The 14,043-nt window shown below is 51.6% G+C and overlaps 2 protein-coding genes across 2 annotated transcripts in view; both read right to left on the bottom strand.

The window, feature by feature from the left end:
- Positions 1-811, bottom strand: part of SPTBN5 (spectrin beta, non-erythrocytic 5) — a gene marked incomplete at both ends in the record, with an annotated part of 38,955 nt that extends 38,144 nt beyond the window's left edge. Inside the window, 2 exon segments of the mRNA XM_080644844.1 lie at positions 317-482; positions 722-811. Coding sequence (XP_080500970.1) covers positions 317-482; positions 722-811 — 256 coding nt within the window.
- Positions 812-4,128: 3,317 nt separating this feature from the next.
- Positions 4,129-14,043, bottom strand: part of EHD4 (EH domain containing 4) — a 91,979-nt gene continuing 82,064 nt past the window's right edge. Inside the window, exon 6 of the mRNA XM_080667881.1 lies at positions 4,129-8,058. Within this exon, the coding sequence (XP_080524007.1) occupies positions 7,522-8,058 (537 nt within the window). The 3' untranslated portion in view covers positions 4,129-7,521. The remainder of the gene's footprint in view (positions 8,059-14,043) is intronic.

Raw genomic sequence — 14,043 nt, 5'->3', positions numbered from 1 at the left:
TCTTCCTTTGCTCAAATGCCACTTTCCCTGCGAGGCCCACCTTGGCCACTTAATTTAAAGTCAAAGCCTGAGGACTATTCCTCCTGCCCAAACACACAGGCTGACCCCTTCACTCTGCGTGGGCGGGGATCTTGGCTTTGTTCCCTGATGCTCTCTCAGCGGGAATACTGTGCCAGGAAGGGCTCCGCTTCCTGGCCCTCTGTATCCAGCTGCTCCTTCGGGATTCAGGCTCCAGAGCATCCGCTATGCCCTGTGGCCAGCCCAGGAGAGATGGTCTAGGAGTCCAGCCTGTCCCTGCTGCCCACCCAGCACCCACCCAGAAGCCCTCTCCCCGGTGCCCGGTTGCTGTTCTCCAGGAAGTGCGCGCGCATCCGGCCCCAGGTGGGGCGTGGCAGGGCCTCACCCGGGATGAGCTCCAGCAGCTGCAGTAGGTGGGTGCCGTCGGCCAGCTCTGTGTCCAGGTTCTGGATCTTGAGGCCCACCTGGGAGGGAATGGGGGAGGGCACAGGGTCAGCCCAGCCTCACCAGTCTGCCTCCCAGGACCTGCGAGGTGCAGCCCAGAGCAGCTGCCTCGAGGAGGGAGCATTGGCCTCAGTTGTGCTGTGGGGTCCAGAGAAGTCTCAGCCAGATGACCTCCTCGCCAGCCCCCAGGGTCCACTGGTGGGAGAGGTGGGCGGGGGAGGGGGAAGGCAGAGGTGGGCTGCGGGCACCAGGCTCTCACCCGGCCGTGCTGGAAGATGTTGTTGATCCAGTTGGTGAATGTCTTCTGCATCCGCTTGTGCTGTGCCTGCAGCTGGCGAGTGTGGCCCATGTCGTACGCGGAGTGCCTGGTGGACCTGGGCTGGGAGAGCTAGCTCAGGGCCCTGGGGCAGCCATCCTGCTTCAGGTGTCCTGGAGCCCCAGGGAGCTGCTGGGGAGTGTGGCCCATGTCGTACGCGGAGTGCCTGGTGGACCTGGGCTGGGAGAGCTAGCTCAGGGCCCTGGGGCAGCCATCCTGCTTCAGGTGTCCTGGAGCCCCAGGGAGCTGCTGGGGAGTGTGGGGCTGATGAGCCATCAGGCCTGGAGCCCTTTGCGTTAAGGGGCCAGTGGGCAGACACTTCCCTGCTGGAGACGTTGGGGGAATGGGGGCTGGGGGAGGCGTGTGGATATGATGGCTCCTTCGTGGGATGGGGTGCCTCTGCCAGGGGTAAGGAGACCCTCCCTGCCAGGCTGCCCACTGGGTAGGGGCTGCAGCCTGGAGCCTAGCCAGGGGAGGTTGGGGTGCTCCTGGCTGGGGCCCTGCACTTGAATGGCCCAGGGCCCTCTTTTGCCCACCGCACTTTCCAGATTATTCTTAGAGCTCTGATGCCAGAGGTCTCCCCTGGGCCACGGCGATAGGCTGCTGCTCCTTGGGATAAATGGGTGGTGGGAGGGAAACAGAAAACCGCTCACCTTGGCGATGGCTGGGCCTGGGGAGGAGAAGGGCTGGACTGATGGGCATGGAAGACGGAGGAAACTGTGGGGCAGGAGCGAGCCGTCAGGAGAGGCGGAGGCTGGAGCTGGGCTGCATCATGGCCTCCTCTTGAGCCAGCAGGACAGTGGGAACTCACATAGCCGGCATTATCCTCCCACCTGCCACGGGGCGTGGCCCAGGCTGGAGCGGGAGGCTCAAGAATGCTCCAGGCCATTGGTCCAGATCCCCTTCTTCATCATGTCCCCAATGTCAGGTGGGGGCCCTGGCTCCCAAGACACAGAGGCCCATGGGCTGTCCTTCAGTCGCTGGGGTTGGGCACCCCATGGAGGAGCTGCAGTCGAGGGAAAGGAACTAGGGCAGAACCCCTGTCAGCAGCGTTTGCATCCACTTCCCAGTCAGGGACTGCCTTTCTGACACACAGGGCCTCTCTGGGAGCACCCACAGGGCCTCTCTGGGAGCACCCACAGTGCAGGGGTGGGAGGGAACACGCTGGGCCAGAGCCCCCTCCCTGCCCCTCCTGGGGAATTGTCCGACTCGGGGCTCGGCTTTCCAGCCCAGACAGAAAGGCATCCAAGGGAGACAGAAAGTGCTCCCTCACCCCCGGGGCTGCTTTCTGAAAGGGACTCCCCCTGGGAAGGGTAACCTGGACCCGAAAAGGCCATGGAGACCACAGAGGCTCCTTCAAAGCCATTGTTCCCTGTTTGGGCTCCAGGACGGGGCCCCAGTGCCTATGGGCCCCGGAATTGGCTGGGCGGGGCTCTGAGGACCGCGTGCTCGAGGGAGCGTGAGTTCTAGTTCCGGCGGCTCTCAGAACAGTCTGGCTGAACTTGGGAGCAGCCTCTGAGCCGGGGTATGTCTGTGGTCGCCCGCCTGGCAGCCCTGGGAGACTCGGGGAGACACAACACTCCCCAGGGAGGTGTCCCTGACAGGCAAGGCCAGCGAGGGGAGCAGCGGCCACTGCCTGAGCCTGAGGGCCAGGGAGGGCGACTCACACCTGAACCCGGGCTGTGGCTCTTGGGGAGGGGCCACTCCCCTGCATCTGAGAGGAACTCCCTCCCTGTGGTCCTCTCCCTGTGAGGTCCTCGCTCCCAGCCCAGATCCACCAGCGGCTGCGGCTGCGTGCCCCCCAGTGCTCCACGGTCCACCGTCCCGTCCCGTCTACTCTCCCTGCCCCTGCAGGTGCTCATCACAGTCCCCAGCCTGCCATCCAGCCTGCACGGCGCCTGCTCACAGCCCCCCGACTTACTTACCTCCCGGAGCACAGCTCTGCTCACACCCAGGAAGACTCCCCATTGCCTGGACAGAAACAGCTTTCCTGCCCACATCTGGGCTTCAGCTTAGAATTCCCTTCTACTCCCCATTCTCCTATCCTATCTGCCCCAGTTAACATCCTGCTCCTTCTAGGAAGCCCCCTGGCCCCCACCAGCTTGTTTCCCCTCCTAGGAAGACCCTTGCCCAGGGCACCCTGTGTGATGTGACCACGGGGAGCTGCGTGATGCTTTGTACACTGATCCCAGCAGAGGTTGCTGCAGCTGAGGCTATTGCGTGGGCTGGGGGACTACTTTTCTGCCCGCTGAGCGCAACTGCAGCAAAGCCCTGCACCTGAGGCCCCGCCTCTCTTTGGCAGCGACTGACAGAGCCCCCGCTGAAATGAGAGTCCCTATTGGTTTTGGATTACCTACCTTGCAAGTAAGTGGAATCTCAAGTCCAATGGGTTTAAACAATATAAAGGGAATGTATTGGCCCACAGAACTGAACCGTGAGGGAGGAGGACTTTAGGTGAGGTTTGATCCAGTAGCTCAAATGATGCCACCACAGGCCTGGATTCTCTCTGCTTACCCTCACTCCCCTACTGCAGCAGCTCTGTGCACCATTTCAAGGCCATTTATATTGTTGCATTAATAGGCTTGCTTTTTCACATGGCATGAGTCAGAGAAGAGAGCATTTCTCCTAAGAATTGAAACAGAAGTCTGAGGGGTCTGGCTCTCATAGGCTTCACTGAAACACAGCCAGTCCTGAATCAATTTCTGTGACCAGGGGGATGAAATACTTTGGCTCAGGACCCACCCTGGAAAGAAGGGGTAGGGGCTTATCTCACCCAAACCTTATGGCTCAGCCTGAGGGTGGGGAAGTGGGAAGTGCTCTGCAAAGGAAATTCTAGGTCTGGATCACCAAAAGGTAGGTGGGTGCCAGTGGGGAAACCCAGATGTCTACCCTGGGTGTGCACACCTGTGAGGTGTGGCAAAAGGCAGGAGCAGTACCAGCCAGCTGGGCTCCACCCTGGTACCACTGCACCTTCCTGTGTACGGGGAGAGGACCTCGTGGCAGGACTGCTCCTTCGAGGGTGCTCAGTGATGCCCATCCGGCCTCGCAAGGGCCCGCCTCCTAGGTCCCCTCTAGTCTTGGCTTCCAGTCTCAGAGCGTTAGCTCCCTCGGGCCTGCTCCCAGACCTGGCCTCTGCCCCCGTGGCTGAGCTGCTTTCCCTCTAAAGAAGCCCCACTGGGGGAGCCTCCCCCTAGAGGAAGTCAGGAATCACAGGGATGGCGTGCAGAAGGGGTATCTGCCCCCTCACCCCGCCTGGTTTCAGAACAGATGACAGGGATCCCCACTTGACTGCAGACCTGCAGACGGCTGTGCACAGCCCCTGACAACCAGAGCCAGCGGCGGAAAGGCGGTGATTTTTTCAGATGTTTATTGATCAGTAGGCGGTGTCTTTTTGTTTGACGTCTACACAAGGTTACAAAACAAACAGAAGCATTGTGTAGTAACTGCATTGGCAAATTGACATGTAACCTGATACACTCTTAAAGCAGGCCCATGTTTACCTGAATAAACCCAGCGCTTATCTGTCCCAAGAATGTTATTCTGTTAAATGCTCTCCTTATCCTCAAGGCAATTTGTCCAGTGTTGGGTGTCCGGCAAGACGCCGGGTGGTGGACTCCCAGGCGGCGGGGGGTGGGGGGCGTGGAGAGGAGCTCCTGAGGAGACTGCAGACACTGGGAAGGACTGTGGGGGGGGGGGGGGCGGGGGGGGCAGCGGACCAGGGCCTCTCCTGCGAGCTGGTAAGGAGGGCAGGGGTTGGGGAGAGAGCAGGAGGCATTTGCTTCTCACGCCCTCTGACCCACCTGGACACTCAGTCCTTGGATAATAGAATAATAGAACAAGAATTCAGCTCTTCAAGGCCCTCCATCTTGTGGGAGCAACCAAAGCCCCAAGTCAAAGACACTATTGCTGCATAATGACTAGTGTTCCAAACAGAACCCTGTCTAGCCCTGGGGAAGCAAAAGCCAACTAAATGAACGGCCCTCCCCACGGAGGAGGGACCACGTGTGGGCCATCCAAGTGCTTGGGGAGAAAGAATGGGTGCTGCGCTGGAGAGGAGGCTGAGGCAGGTGGCCACCTGCACTGCGACAGAGCTGGGGAGCTGGGCAGGTCCCAGTGTGGGTCCTTTACAGATGGTGAGGAGGGCCAAGTAGCAGGCTTACAACTGGGAAGTCAACTTTGGGAGGAGTAGGCTAAAGTTTTCATCACCCCGCCCCCCACCCGAACTCCAGACTGCAGAGGTTTGTGTATGTGGTGTCACGTGCTGTGTACGAACCAGATTTACTTTTGTGGAACCATGGAGAGCACGGAGATAGTTCTTAGAGCTGGAGTTTACCTAATTCCACCCTCCCAACCATCTGTACACACTCTGGGGAGGGGGCACTTTGAAAATTGGGGTGGCGTGGGAAGGCAAGAAGGTCGGTCAAGGTGAACAGGCCCTCCTGTCCCCCTGCCCTGCTGTGTGAGGGTGGGGATGGGGATAATAGATGTTTCAGATTAAAGGAACTTTGTGCCAGTCCTGGGAAGATATGGTTTCTCACTTGGGTGCCATCCCTAATGTTTTCTTTCCAGTCAATTCCAATGACTTCATGTGGGAAGAGAAGATATTAAGAAAAATGGTCACATGATTTCCCCCCTTTTTTTTCCTCAGCAGGGAAAGGATTCAGCTGTCCGATGCTCTCCCCCTAAGGGCATGGGGTAGGGGTCACAACATCATCCGTTTCTGTCCACACAGAAACCAGAAACCTCAGTCCACTGGCTCCCTAAAACAGTTTCCTTACATGTCTCTACATACACAGCCCTTGGCCATATCTACATATGTACACAGTGACAAGTGTCAAAAATACATATTTATGTGACATATATGTGTATATATTTATCTTTATATATGACAACTCAGTAGTTACAGAAGCAAGATAATTCTGAAAGGACAATCGGCTGACCCTGGCATCTCTGAACCGATGGACGATTGAACTCTCTCAGTGTTGCCCTTTGGTGGACTCCACTGTGCTACCCAGGTGGGCAGTCCCCATGCATTCACAGAGCTCTGCTCATAATACAGCAGGAATTATAACCGTCCCTGTTCTGTGTCTAATTAATTTAAAAGTGCTCAGTAAGAATAAAAACCACGCTATGCATTTATTCCTCTTAAAATAAAATTATTTAGACAGCAAGCTAGGGAGTGTGAGGGCTGGCATCTGGATGCATGCTTCTCTAAAGTAAAACATTTCTCTTAAGCTGCAGTTCTGACCCTGACGTCACAGGTAACAGCAGAAAAACAACGTGGCTCTTGGAAGGCTCAGGTGGGGCTGTTCTGATTTCATGCATTTCTGGTGCTGGGAGGGCCCCATGCCATGTGGCCATGCCGTCATTACTTCACGTCTCTCTCTTTTACTGCCTAAGTTATGAGGAAAGGCACCTGTGCCCAAGCCAGCGCCCACATCGCAGGGAGGGAGGGTGGCAGCGAGCATTAACACCTCCACCTGACACAGGGCCTGAGTGCACGGTCCAGAGGGGCTGACATGGGGGACCTGGGAGAGACCCTCAGGGAGCCGCTATATACGGGCCTGCCCAAATCCTGCCTTGTGGGGGCATTCATGTTACGAGCCACACGGCTTTTTGAAGAAAAGGCTTTATATGAAAGGTTCCATCCTGCTTCTGTATAAAGGCTTTTATCTTATAAGAAAAAAACACTAGACATAATAAAAATGCCTTTAAAAAAAACATAAAAAGTGTCTAAGGCTAGTAGACCGATCTCTTCTCCCTGACAGCCGGGCAGGCTGGCTTCTCATTCCGTGTGCGCAGGCCCAGGACACCGTGCTCACTGAGACACGATTTGCTGAATTTAAATCCTGCCATTGACCCAAGTCCCTGGGGGCAGGTGACAAGGCTAAGTGACAACCGGGGACAACCACCTCTTTTCCTCACTGCAGTTTACGATAAATAGACTTTGCTACAAATTATTGGACAGACCAGTAAGAAAAGCTAATCTTTAGACTCCAACATGACTTGAAATGAATTCTAGAAATCTTGCTGGGGCCAATAAAACGAATTATTAATTCCTAATTCCAAGTTCCTAACCAAATACAACTTGGCAGGGAAGGCCTGGGGGTGGGTGCTGGGAGGACAGTGAGCGTGGTGCTGGGACAGACGCCGTCTGCGGCCAGCTGCCTGTTCTGCTCGGGCCTGCGGAAGGCACGGGGCACAGACAGGCCCTACACCCTCCTCTCACACCGTGGGCAGCAATCGCCTTCTCTTTGGTAGACAGTTCAGAGAGAACAGAAACCCTCTCTGCCCTATCCCCCCCCCCCCTTCTAAATATAGCAGGAAACAAATAAATAAGATCTTTGCTCCCTCAGGGCAAACAGGTCTATGATGATGAGTGGTCCAGGGAAGCCCCAGCTCACACCCCAAGCTCCCGGGGCTCCAGCAAGCCCACCCCCACACTTAACGTCTCTCCAGGATTCTGAGTACTCTTTGGTCAATTTCTATTTCTTTTCCACGGTTACAATCTCCTTACCCACCTCCCCCCGGTATTTTAATAAAAATGCAGGAAATTTTAGAGGTGAAAGGACCGCGTCGAGTGTCCAGTGTCTGCCCTTCCCATTCTACAGATGGGGAAACTGAGGCACAGAGAGGGCAGTGCCTTTCCCGGGGTCACTCAGCGAGTCAGTGGCAGCAAGGACCTCAGGCCCCAGTCCCAGGAGCCCCACCCTGCACTGCCTGCCCTGTAGGTGGCCCGCCCCTCAGTCAGCCTTCTGAAAGGACTTCCTGTGAGAGGGGGGCACCAGGTGGGGAGGCAGGCTGTTGGGCAGCTCGTAGCCGTCCAGCTTGATCTTGATGAGGTGCTTGGCCAGCGCGAACTCCTCCTCATCCAGCATGCCGTCGCAGTCACAGTCGGCCAGCTTCCAGATCTTGCCCAGGACGCTGTTGGGCAGCTTGGAGGTCACCATCTCCTTCTTGGCATTGACGCCCGATATCTTGCCATTGATGGGCGACAGGGCGTAAAAGAGCTCGTCGTAGACGGGCTTGTCTTTGGCCACCACCCACTCCTCCTCGTCGGCGCCCTCCTTGGCGCCCTCCCCGTAGCCCTGGTTGAAGGGGCCCTCGGAGGTGCCATCGAAGGCGCCGCCATGCACGAGCTGCATGGGTGTGTTCAGCTCCTCCTGGCTGATGAGGCTCATCAGGGACGAGATCTTACTGGTCAGCATGTTGTCCACGGCCTCGACCAGCTTGGGCTTCAGCGAGTGGAATTTGGTGAAATCGTAGTTCTCCAGCTGTTCCTGCGAAAGAAGAAACCACAGACTTGGTGACATGCCCTCTTCTCCGGAAGCAAAGAGGGAGAGGGAGCTGAGGGAGGGGAATTCTCTCTTAAAGCACACACTCTGTACCGGGTCCTGTTCCAGGGCTCTCTCTTTGGTGGGGTCCCCACATCCAAACTCACCAGACACAGGAGTGGCTTTTAGAACAAGAAATAAGATGCACGGGATGCAACGCTTTGCTACAGTAGCTAATCCCTGCTGGCTGCGGTGGTGTGACTGACAGCGATCCCTCGGGGCTGACAGCCTTCCCTCACCCTGCCTTCTGAGCCCTCAGAGACTCAGCATTTCATCTCTTACCACAGACCTTGGTTGATCTTCACAACAATGCTGGGAGCAAGCAAGGACAGTACTAACAGCCATGTGCTACGGAGAGCACACGGGGCATCCTGGCGGTGTCAAGACAAGAGCCTGTGCCTCCTGCCCTGGCTAGTGCTCCTTGTGCTGTGACAGGATGCTGTGGAGAGGGACTTATTTAGTAAAACAACTAAGGACACTATTTTTGGATCAGCTTTTAAAAATGTAGTTTAGGGTACAAATAAGTAAAAGTTGAAACTGGTAAGAGGGAACAGAGTAGGGATGGGAAGGGCGAGTATAAATCCAGCCAATATGCTGGTCAAGTCAGGCAGGTCTCAGCTCCTCCCAGGAGAACTGGCCGTCAGCAGTCGGAGTGGCAGGAGCACAGGCTCCAGGGACACCAGGATGATTGCCTGGCGGGACAGGAGCCAACCATGGTGCTCAATGGCTGTGCAGAAGTACTCCTCCGACCTTGGTTCTCTTTGGTTATTCATCCATGCATCCATCTGTCCGTCCGTCCATCCATCCATCCATCCATCCATCCATCCATCCATCCATCCATCCATTTATTGGCCATTTGTTATATGCCAGGCCCTGTTTTAGGGCCTGAGGATACAAATGGGAAAAGCCACAGTCTATACCTTCAGGGGGCCTGTGTTGTAATAGAGGAAGGACATTGAAGTATCTTTGTTCCTGTCTAATTGCACAAAGGGTTGACCTAGCTTATGGTGAAAATGTTATCACAAAATAGAAGTCATGAAAAAGGGAAAAGCCAAGTAATTAAAAGGGAAAGGTTGGGAATGAACACATCAGACAGTTAAGGAGAGAAAAGCGACTGCCCCTCAGCTGCCCCCCGCTGAGTCGGGGTGGGGGATCACATCCCCTCATTGTCCAAGGGGAGAAGCCACCTGTTCATTACAAGCTTTCTCTTGTCCTGAACAGTGAGGTTACCCAGGGCCTTTTATGAGGGGCCTCAAAGATCTAGTGAAAAATGTTTCAACAGCAGTTTTGTCAAGTAAATTCCAGGGATGGCAGTTTTTATATAGCCTCTCTGTGAAGCAGTTCTGTTGGGACAACTCTAGAGGGCCAGTGTGCCATGTTTGGGAGATGAGGCAGGGAGACTCGAGGAAAGAAGGTTTCACATACCTTCACACCTGACTATTTGTGGCAGAAGTAATACGATAGGCCATTAGAAAAAATAAAACTCTGTGCTATCACAAATATCACACATTTATTGTAAGTATTATGGGGGGCAGGGGCGGTAAACAAAAATAAAAAATTTAAATCACTTATGATCCCATCACCCAGCAATAACCTGCTAATATTTTGGAACATGCATTTCCACCCATTTTTATGAACATGTACACATACACACACACACTCACTCTTTAACTGAAATAAGACCACACTGTTTAATAACCTGTGTTTTAAAGAAATAATAACCTGTATTTTAAAGTATTATATTATTCCTTGATATTTTTTTTTAAATATATATTTTATTGATATTTCTACAGAGAGGAAGGGAGAGGGATAGAGAGTTAGAAACATCGATGAGAGAGAAACATCGATCAGCCGCCTCCTGCACACCCCCCACTGGGGATGTGCCCGCAACCCAGGTACATGCCCCTGACCGGAATCGAACCTGGGACCTTTCAGTCCGCAGGCCGACGCTCTATCCACTGAGCCAAACCGGTTTCGGCGATTCCTTGATATTTTTATACAAACTTCTTTTTCTGTGTGATTTTCCCAAACTATTTATTTATTTATTTTTTAAATACATTTTATTGATTTTTTACACAGAGGAAGGGAGAGGGATAGAGAGTTAGAAACATCAATCAGCTGCCTCCTGCACACCCCCTACTGGGGACATGCCCGCAACCAAGGTACATGCCCTTGACCGGGATCAAACCTGGGACCTTTCAGTCTGCAGGCCGACGCTCTATCCACTGAGCCAAACCGGTTTCAGCCCAAACTATTTTTTTATTTTATTATTTTTTTTAAATAAATCTTTATTGTTCAGATTATTACAGGTGTTCCTCTTTTTTTCCCCCATAGCTTCCCTCCACCTGATTCCCCACCCCACCCCATGCCCTTACCCCCCGCCACTGTCTTCATCCATAGATGTAAGCTTTATGTCCAATCTCTTCCCGCACCCCTCACACCCCTTCCCCCCTGAGAATTGTCAGTCCACTCCCTTTCTATGTCCCTGATTCTATTATATTCACCAGTCCATTCTGTTCTTCAGATTTTTTATTCACTTGATTTTTAGATTCACTTGTTGGTAGGTATGTATTTGATGTCACTTTGTTGTTCATAATTTTTATCTTTACCTTTTTCTTCTTCTTCCTCTTCTTAAAGAACACCCTTCAGCATTTCATGTAATCCTGGTTTGGTGGTGATGAACTTCTTTAGCTTTTTCTTGTCTGTGAAGCTCTTTATCTGACCTTCAACTCTGAATGATAGCTTTGCTGGGTAGAGTAACCTTGGTTGTAGGTTCTGCTGTTCATCACTTTGAAGATTTCTTGCCACTCCCTTCTGGCCTGCATAGTTTCTGCCGAGAAATCAGCTGACAGTCGTATGGGTACTCCCTTGTAGGTAACTAACCGTTTTTCTCTTGCTGCTTTCAAGATTCTCTCTTTGCCTTTTGCCCTTGGCATTTTAATTATGATGTGTCTTGGTGTGGTCCTCTTTGGATTCCTCTTGTATGGGGTTCTGTGTGCTTCCTGAACTTGTAAGTCTATTTCTTTCACCAGGTAGGGAAAGTTTTCTGTCATTATTTCTTCTAATAGGTTTTCAATATTTTGCTCTCTCTCTTCTTCTGGCACCCCAAAAATTCGAATGTTGGTACGCTTAAAGTTGTCCCAAAGGCTCCTTACACTATCTTCATATTTTTGGATTTTTTCTTTTTGTTTTTCTGGTTGGGTGTTTTTTGTTTCCTCATATTTCAGATCTTTGGTTTGATTCTTGGGGTACGTTGATCTACAGTTGAGTTTCTGTATATTCTTTATTTCAGACAGTGTATGCTTAATTTCTGACTGGTCCTTTTCCATTTTTTTGGTATTCTCATTAAGATCCTTAAAGGTCTCACTAAGTTCCTCAGTGGTTTTTAGAAGATTCTTGAGTAACCTTATAAATGTGGTTCGGAACTCTATGTCGTCCAGTAGTTTGCTTTCCTCCATTTCTCTCATTCGTGACATGTTTCTTGGTCTCCGCGTTTTGCTGCTTCCTTGTGTTGATGGAGTGGCTTTGTGTGGTAGGTGACCTTTAGGGGCCAGTAGCTCAGCCTCCCCAATCACCTGAGGTGGACGCCTTTGGTACACCCCTTTGTGGGCTGAGTGCAAAGTCTTGGTGTAGTTAAGCCTTGATTGCTGTTGGTACACTGGGAGGAATTGACCTCCAGGCCGACTGGCTGTGAGGACCCGCTGTGTCTATAATGGAAGAACTGCTGCGCTGGAGACACACTTATGGTGCAGGACTTGTTTCAGTGGGGCTTTGGTGCTCACTGAGTCTGCCTCTTGAATGTGTCACTTATGGATGTGAGGAGTTGAAATCTGGTGTCTCACACTGACCACTAGGTACATTGGCTTCTGGATCTCCAATGGGGTGCAGGTCAGCTACTGTCTGAGGCCACCCAGCAGGCGCTACAGCGAGAACTACAGTTTTCTCCTCGTTGCTTGGGGTTTTGAGGTTTTGGATCTGTCTGACCCGGGCTGCAAGTTTGCTAGGTTAAGCTGTGATAGGGCAGACCATTCATATGCTAAAGCCGCTGCTTGGAGCTTGGGTGGGTTTGTAGGTTGGGTGGGGCGGGGTCTCAGGGCGTCACTAGGCTAGGGCGTGGCAAACAGCGATGGCTGCCAGAAGTCGGCTCTGCGTTTCTGACCGTGTCCCTGCGTCCTGCGCCCCAGCACAGTAAACAATTATTCCTGCACGCAGCCCTGCAAGCAAGCCTCCCTCACTTTCCGACCCGATGGCAGACAGTCCAGCTTCTCCCTGTAGGAGTATGGGTCCCCCGCGTCTCCCCAGAAACGAGTTCGGAGTAATCAGGAGCTTATCTCCCTTCGGGTTAAAAACAGCAGCGCTCCCGATTCGCGTGTCTCCGTACCTCAGCTTTTCCGCGCTTGTGCACCCCTCAATGCTGTTTGCTCTTTCCTTCTAGTTGTAGAACTTCCACTCAGCCAGCTTTCCCGTGGTTCTGGGTGATAGACGTTTAGTCTTTTAGTTGTAGTTTTGAAATTGTTGTGCGAGGCAGCAGTTTAGGTGTTTACCTACGCCGCCATCTTGGATCTCTCCCCAAACTATTTTTTTAAATAAATCTTTATTCAGGTTATTAAAGATGTTCCTCTCCCCCCCCATAGCTCCCCTCCACCTGATTCCCCACCCCACCCCATGTCCTTACCCCCCACCGTCTTCATCCATAGGTGTAAGATTTTTGTCCAATCTCTTCCTGCACCCTCACACCCCCTTCCCCCCAAGAATTGTCAGTCTACTCCCTTTCTATGCCCCTGATTCTATTATACTCATCAGTTTATTCTGTTCATCAGATTTTTTATTCACTTGATTTTTAGATTCACTTGTTGGTAGGTATGTATTTGTTGTCATTTTGTTGTTCATAATTTTTATCTTTACCTTTTTCTTCTCCTTCCTCTTCTTAAAGAATACCCTTCAGCATTTCATATAATCCTGGTTTGGGGGTGATGAACTCCTTTAGCTTTTTCTTGTCTGTGAAGCTCTTTATCTGACCTTCAATTCTAAATGATAGCTTTGCTGGGTAGAGTAATCTTGGTTGTAGGTCCTTGCTGTTCATCACTTTGAATATTTTTTGCCACTCCCTTCTGGCCTGCATAGTTTCTGTTGAGAAATCAGCTGACAGTCGTATGGGTACTCCCTTGTAGGTAACTAACTGTTTTTCTCTTGCTGCTTTCAAGATTCTCTCTTTGCCTTTTGCCCTTGGCATTTAAATTATGATGTGTCTTGGTGTGGTCCTCTTTGGATTCCTCTTGTTTGGGTTTCTGTGCGCTTCCTGGACTTGTAAGTCTATTTCTTTCACCAGGTAGGGGAAGTTTTCTATCATTATTTCTTTTAATAGGTTTTCAATATTTTGCTCTCTCTCTTCTTCTGGCACCCCAATAATTCAGATGTTGGTACATTTAAAGTTGTCCCAGAGGCTCCTTACACTATCTTCATATTTTTGGATTCTTTTTTCTTTTTGTTTTTTTCTGGTTGGGTGTTTTTTGTTTCCTCATATTTCAAATCTTTGGTTTGATTCTTGGGGTCCTTTGGTCTACTGTTGAATTTCTGTATATTCTTTATTTCAAACAGTGTATGCTTAATTTCTGACTGGTCCTTTTCCATTTTTTTTTTTTTTTTTTGGCATTCTCATTAAGATCCTTAAAGGTCTAAGTTCCTTAGAGGTTTTTAGAAGATTCTTGAGTAACCTTATAAATGTGGTTTTGAACTCTATGTCTAGTAGTTTGCTTTCCTCCATTTCTTTCATTCATGACATGTTTCTTTGTCTCCGCATTTTGCTGCTTCCTTGTGTTGATGGAGTGGCTTTGTGTGGTAGGTGACCTATAGGGCCCAGTGGTTCAGCCTCCCCTATCACCTGAGGTGGACACTCTTGGTGCACCCCTTTGTGGGCTGAGTGCAAAGTCT

The sequence above is a fragment of the Plecotus auritus genome (assembly GCF_963455305.1).
Source record: "Plecotus auritus genome assembly, chromosome: 1".
Taxonomy (NCBI): domain Eukaryota; kingdom Metazoa; phylum Chordata; class Mammalia; order Chiroptera; family Vespertilionidae; genus Plecotus; species Plecotus auritus.
This window is presented reverse-complemented; position numbering and strand designations above follow the sequence as displayed.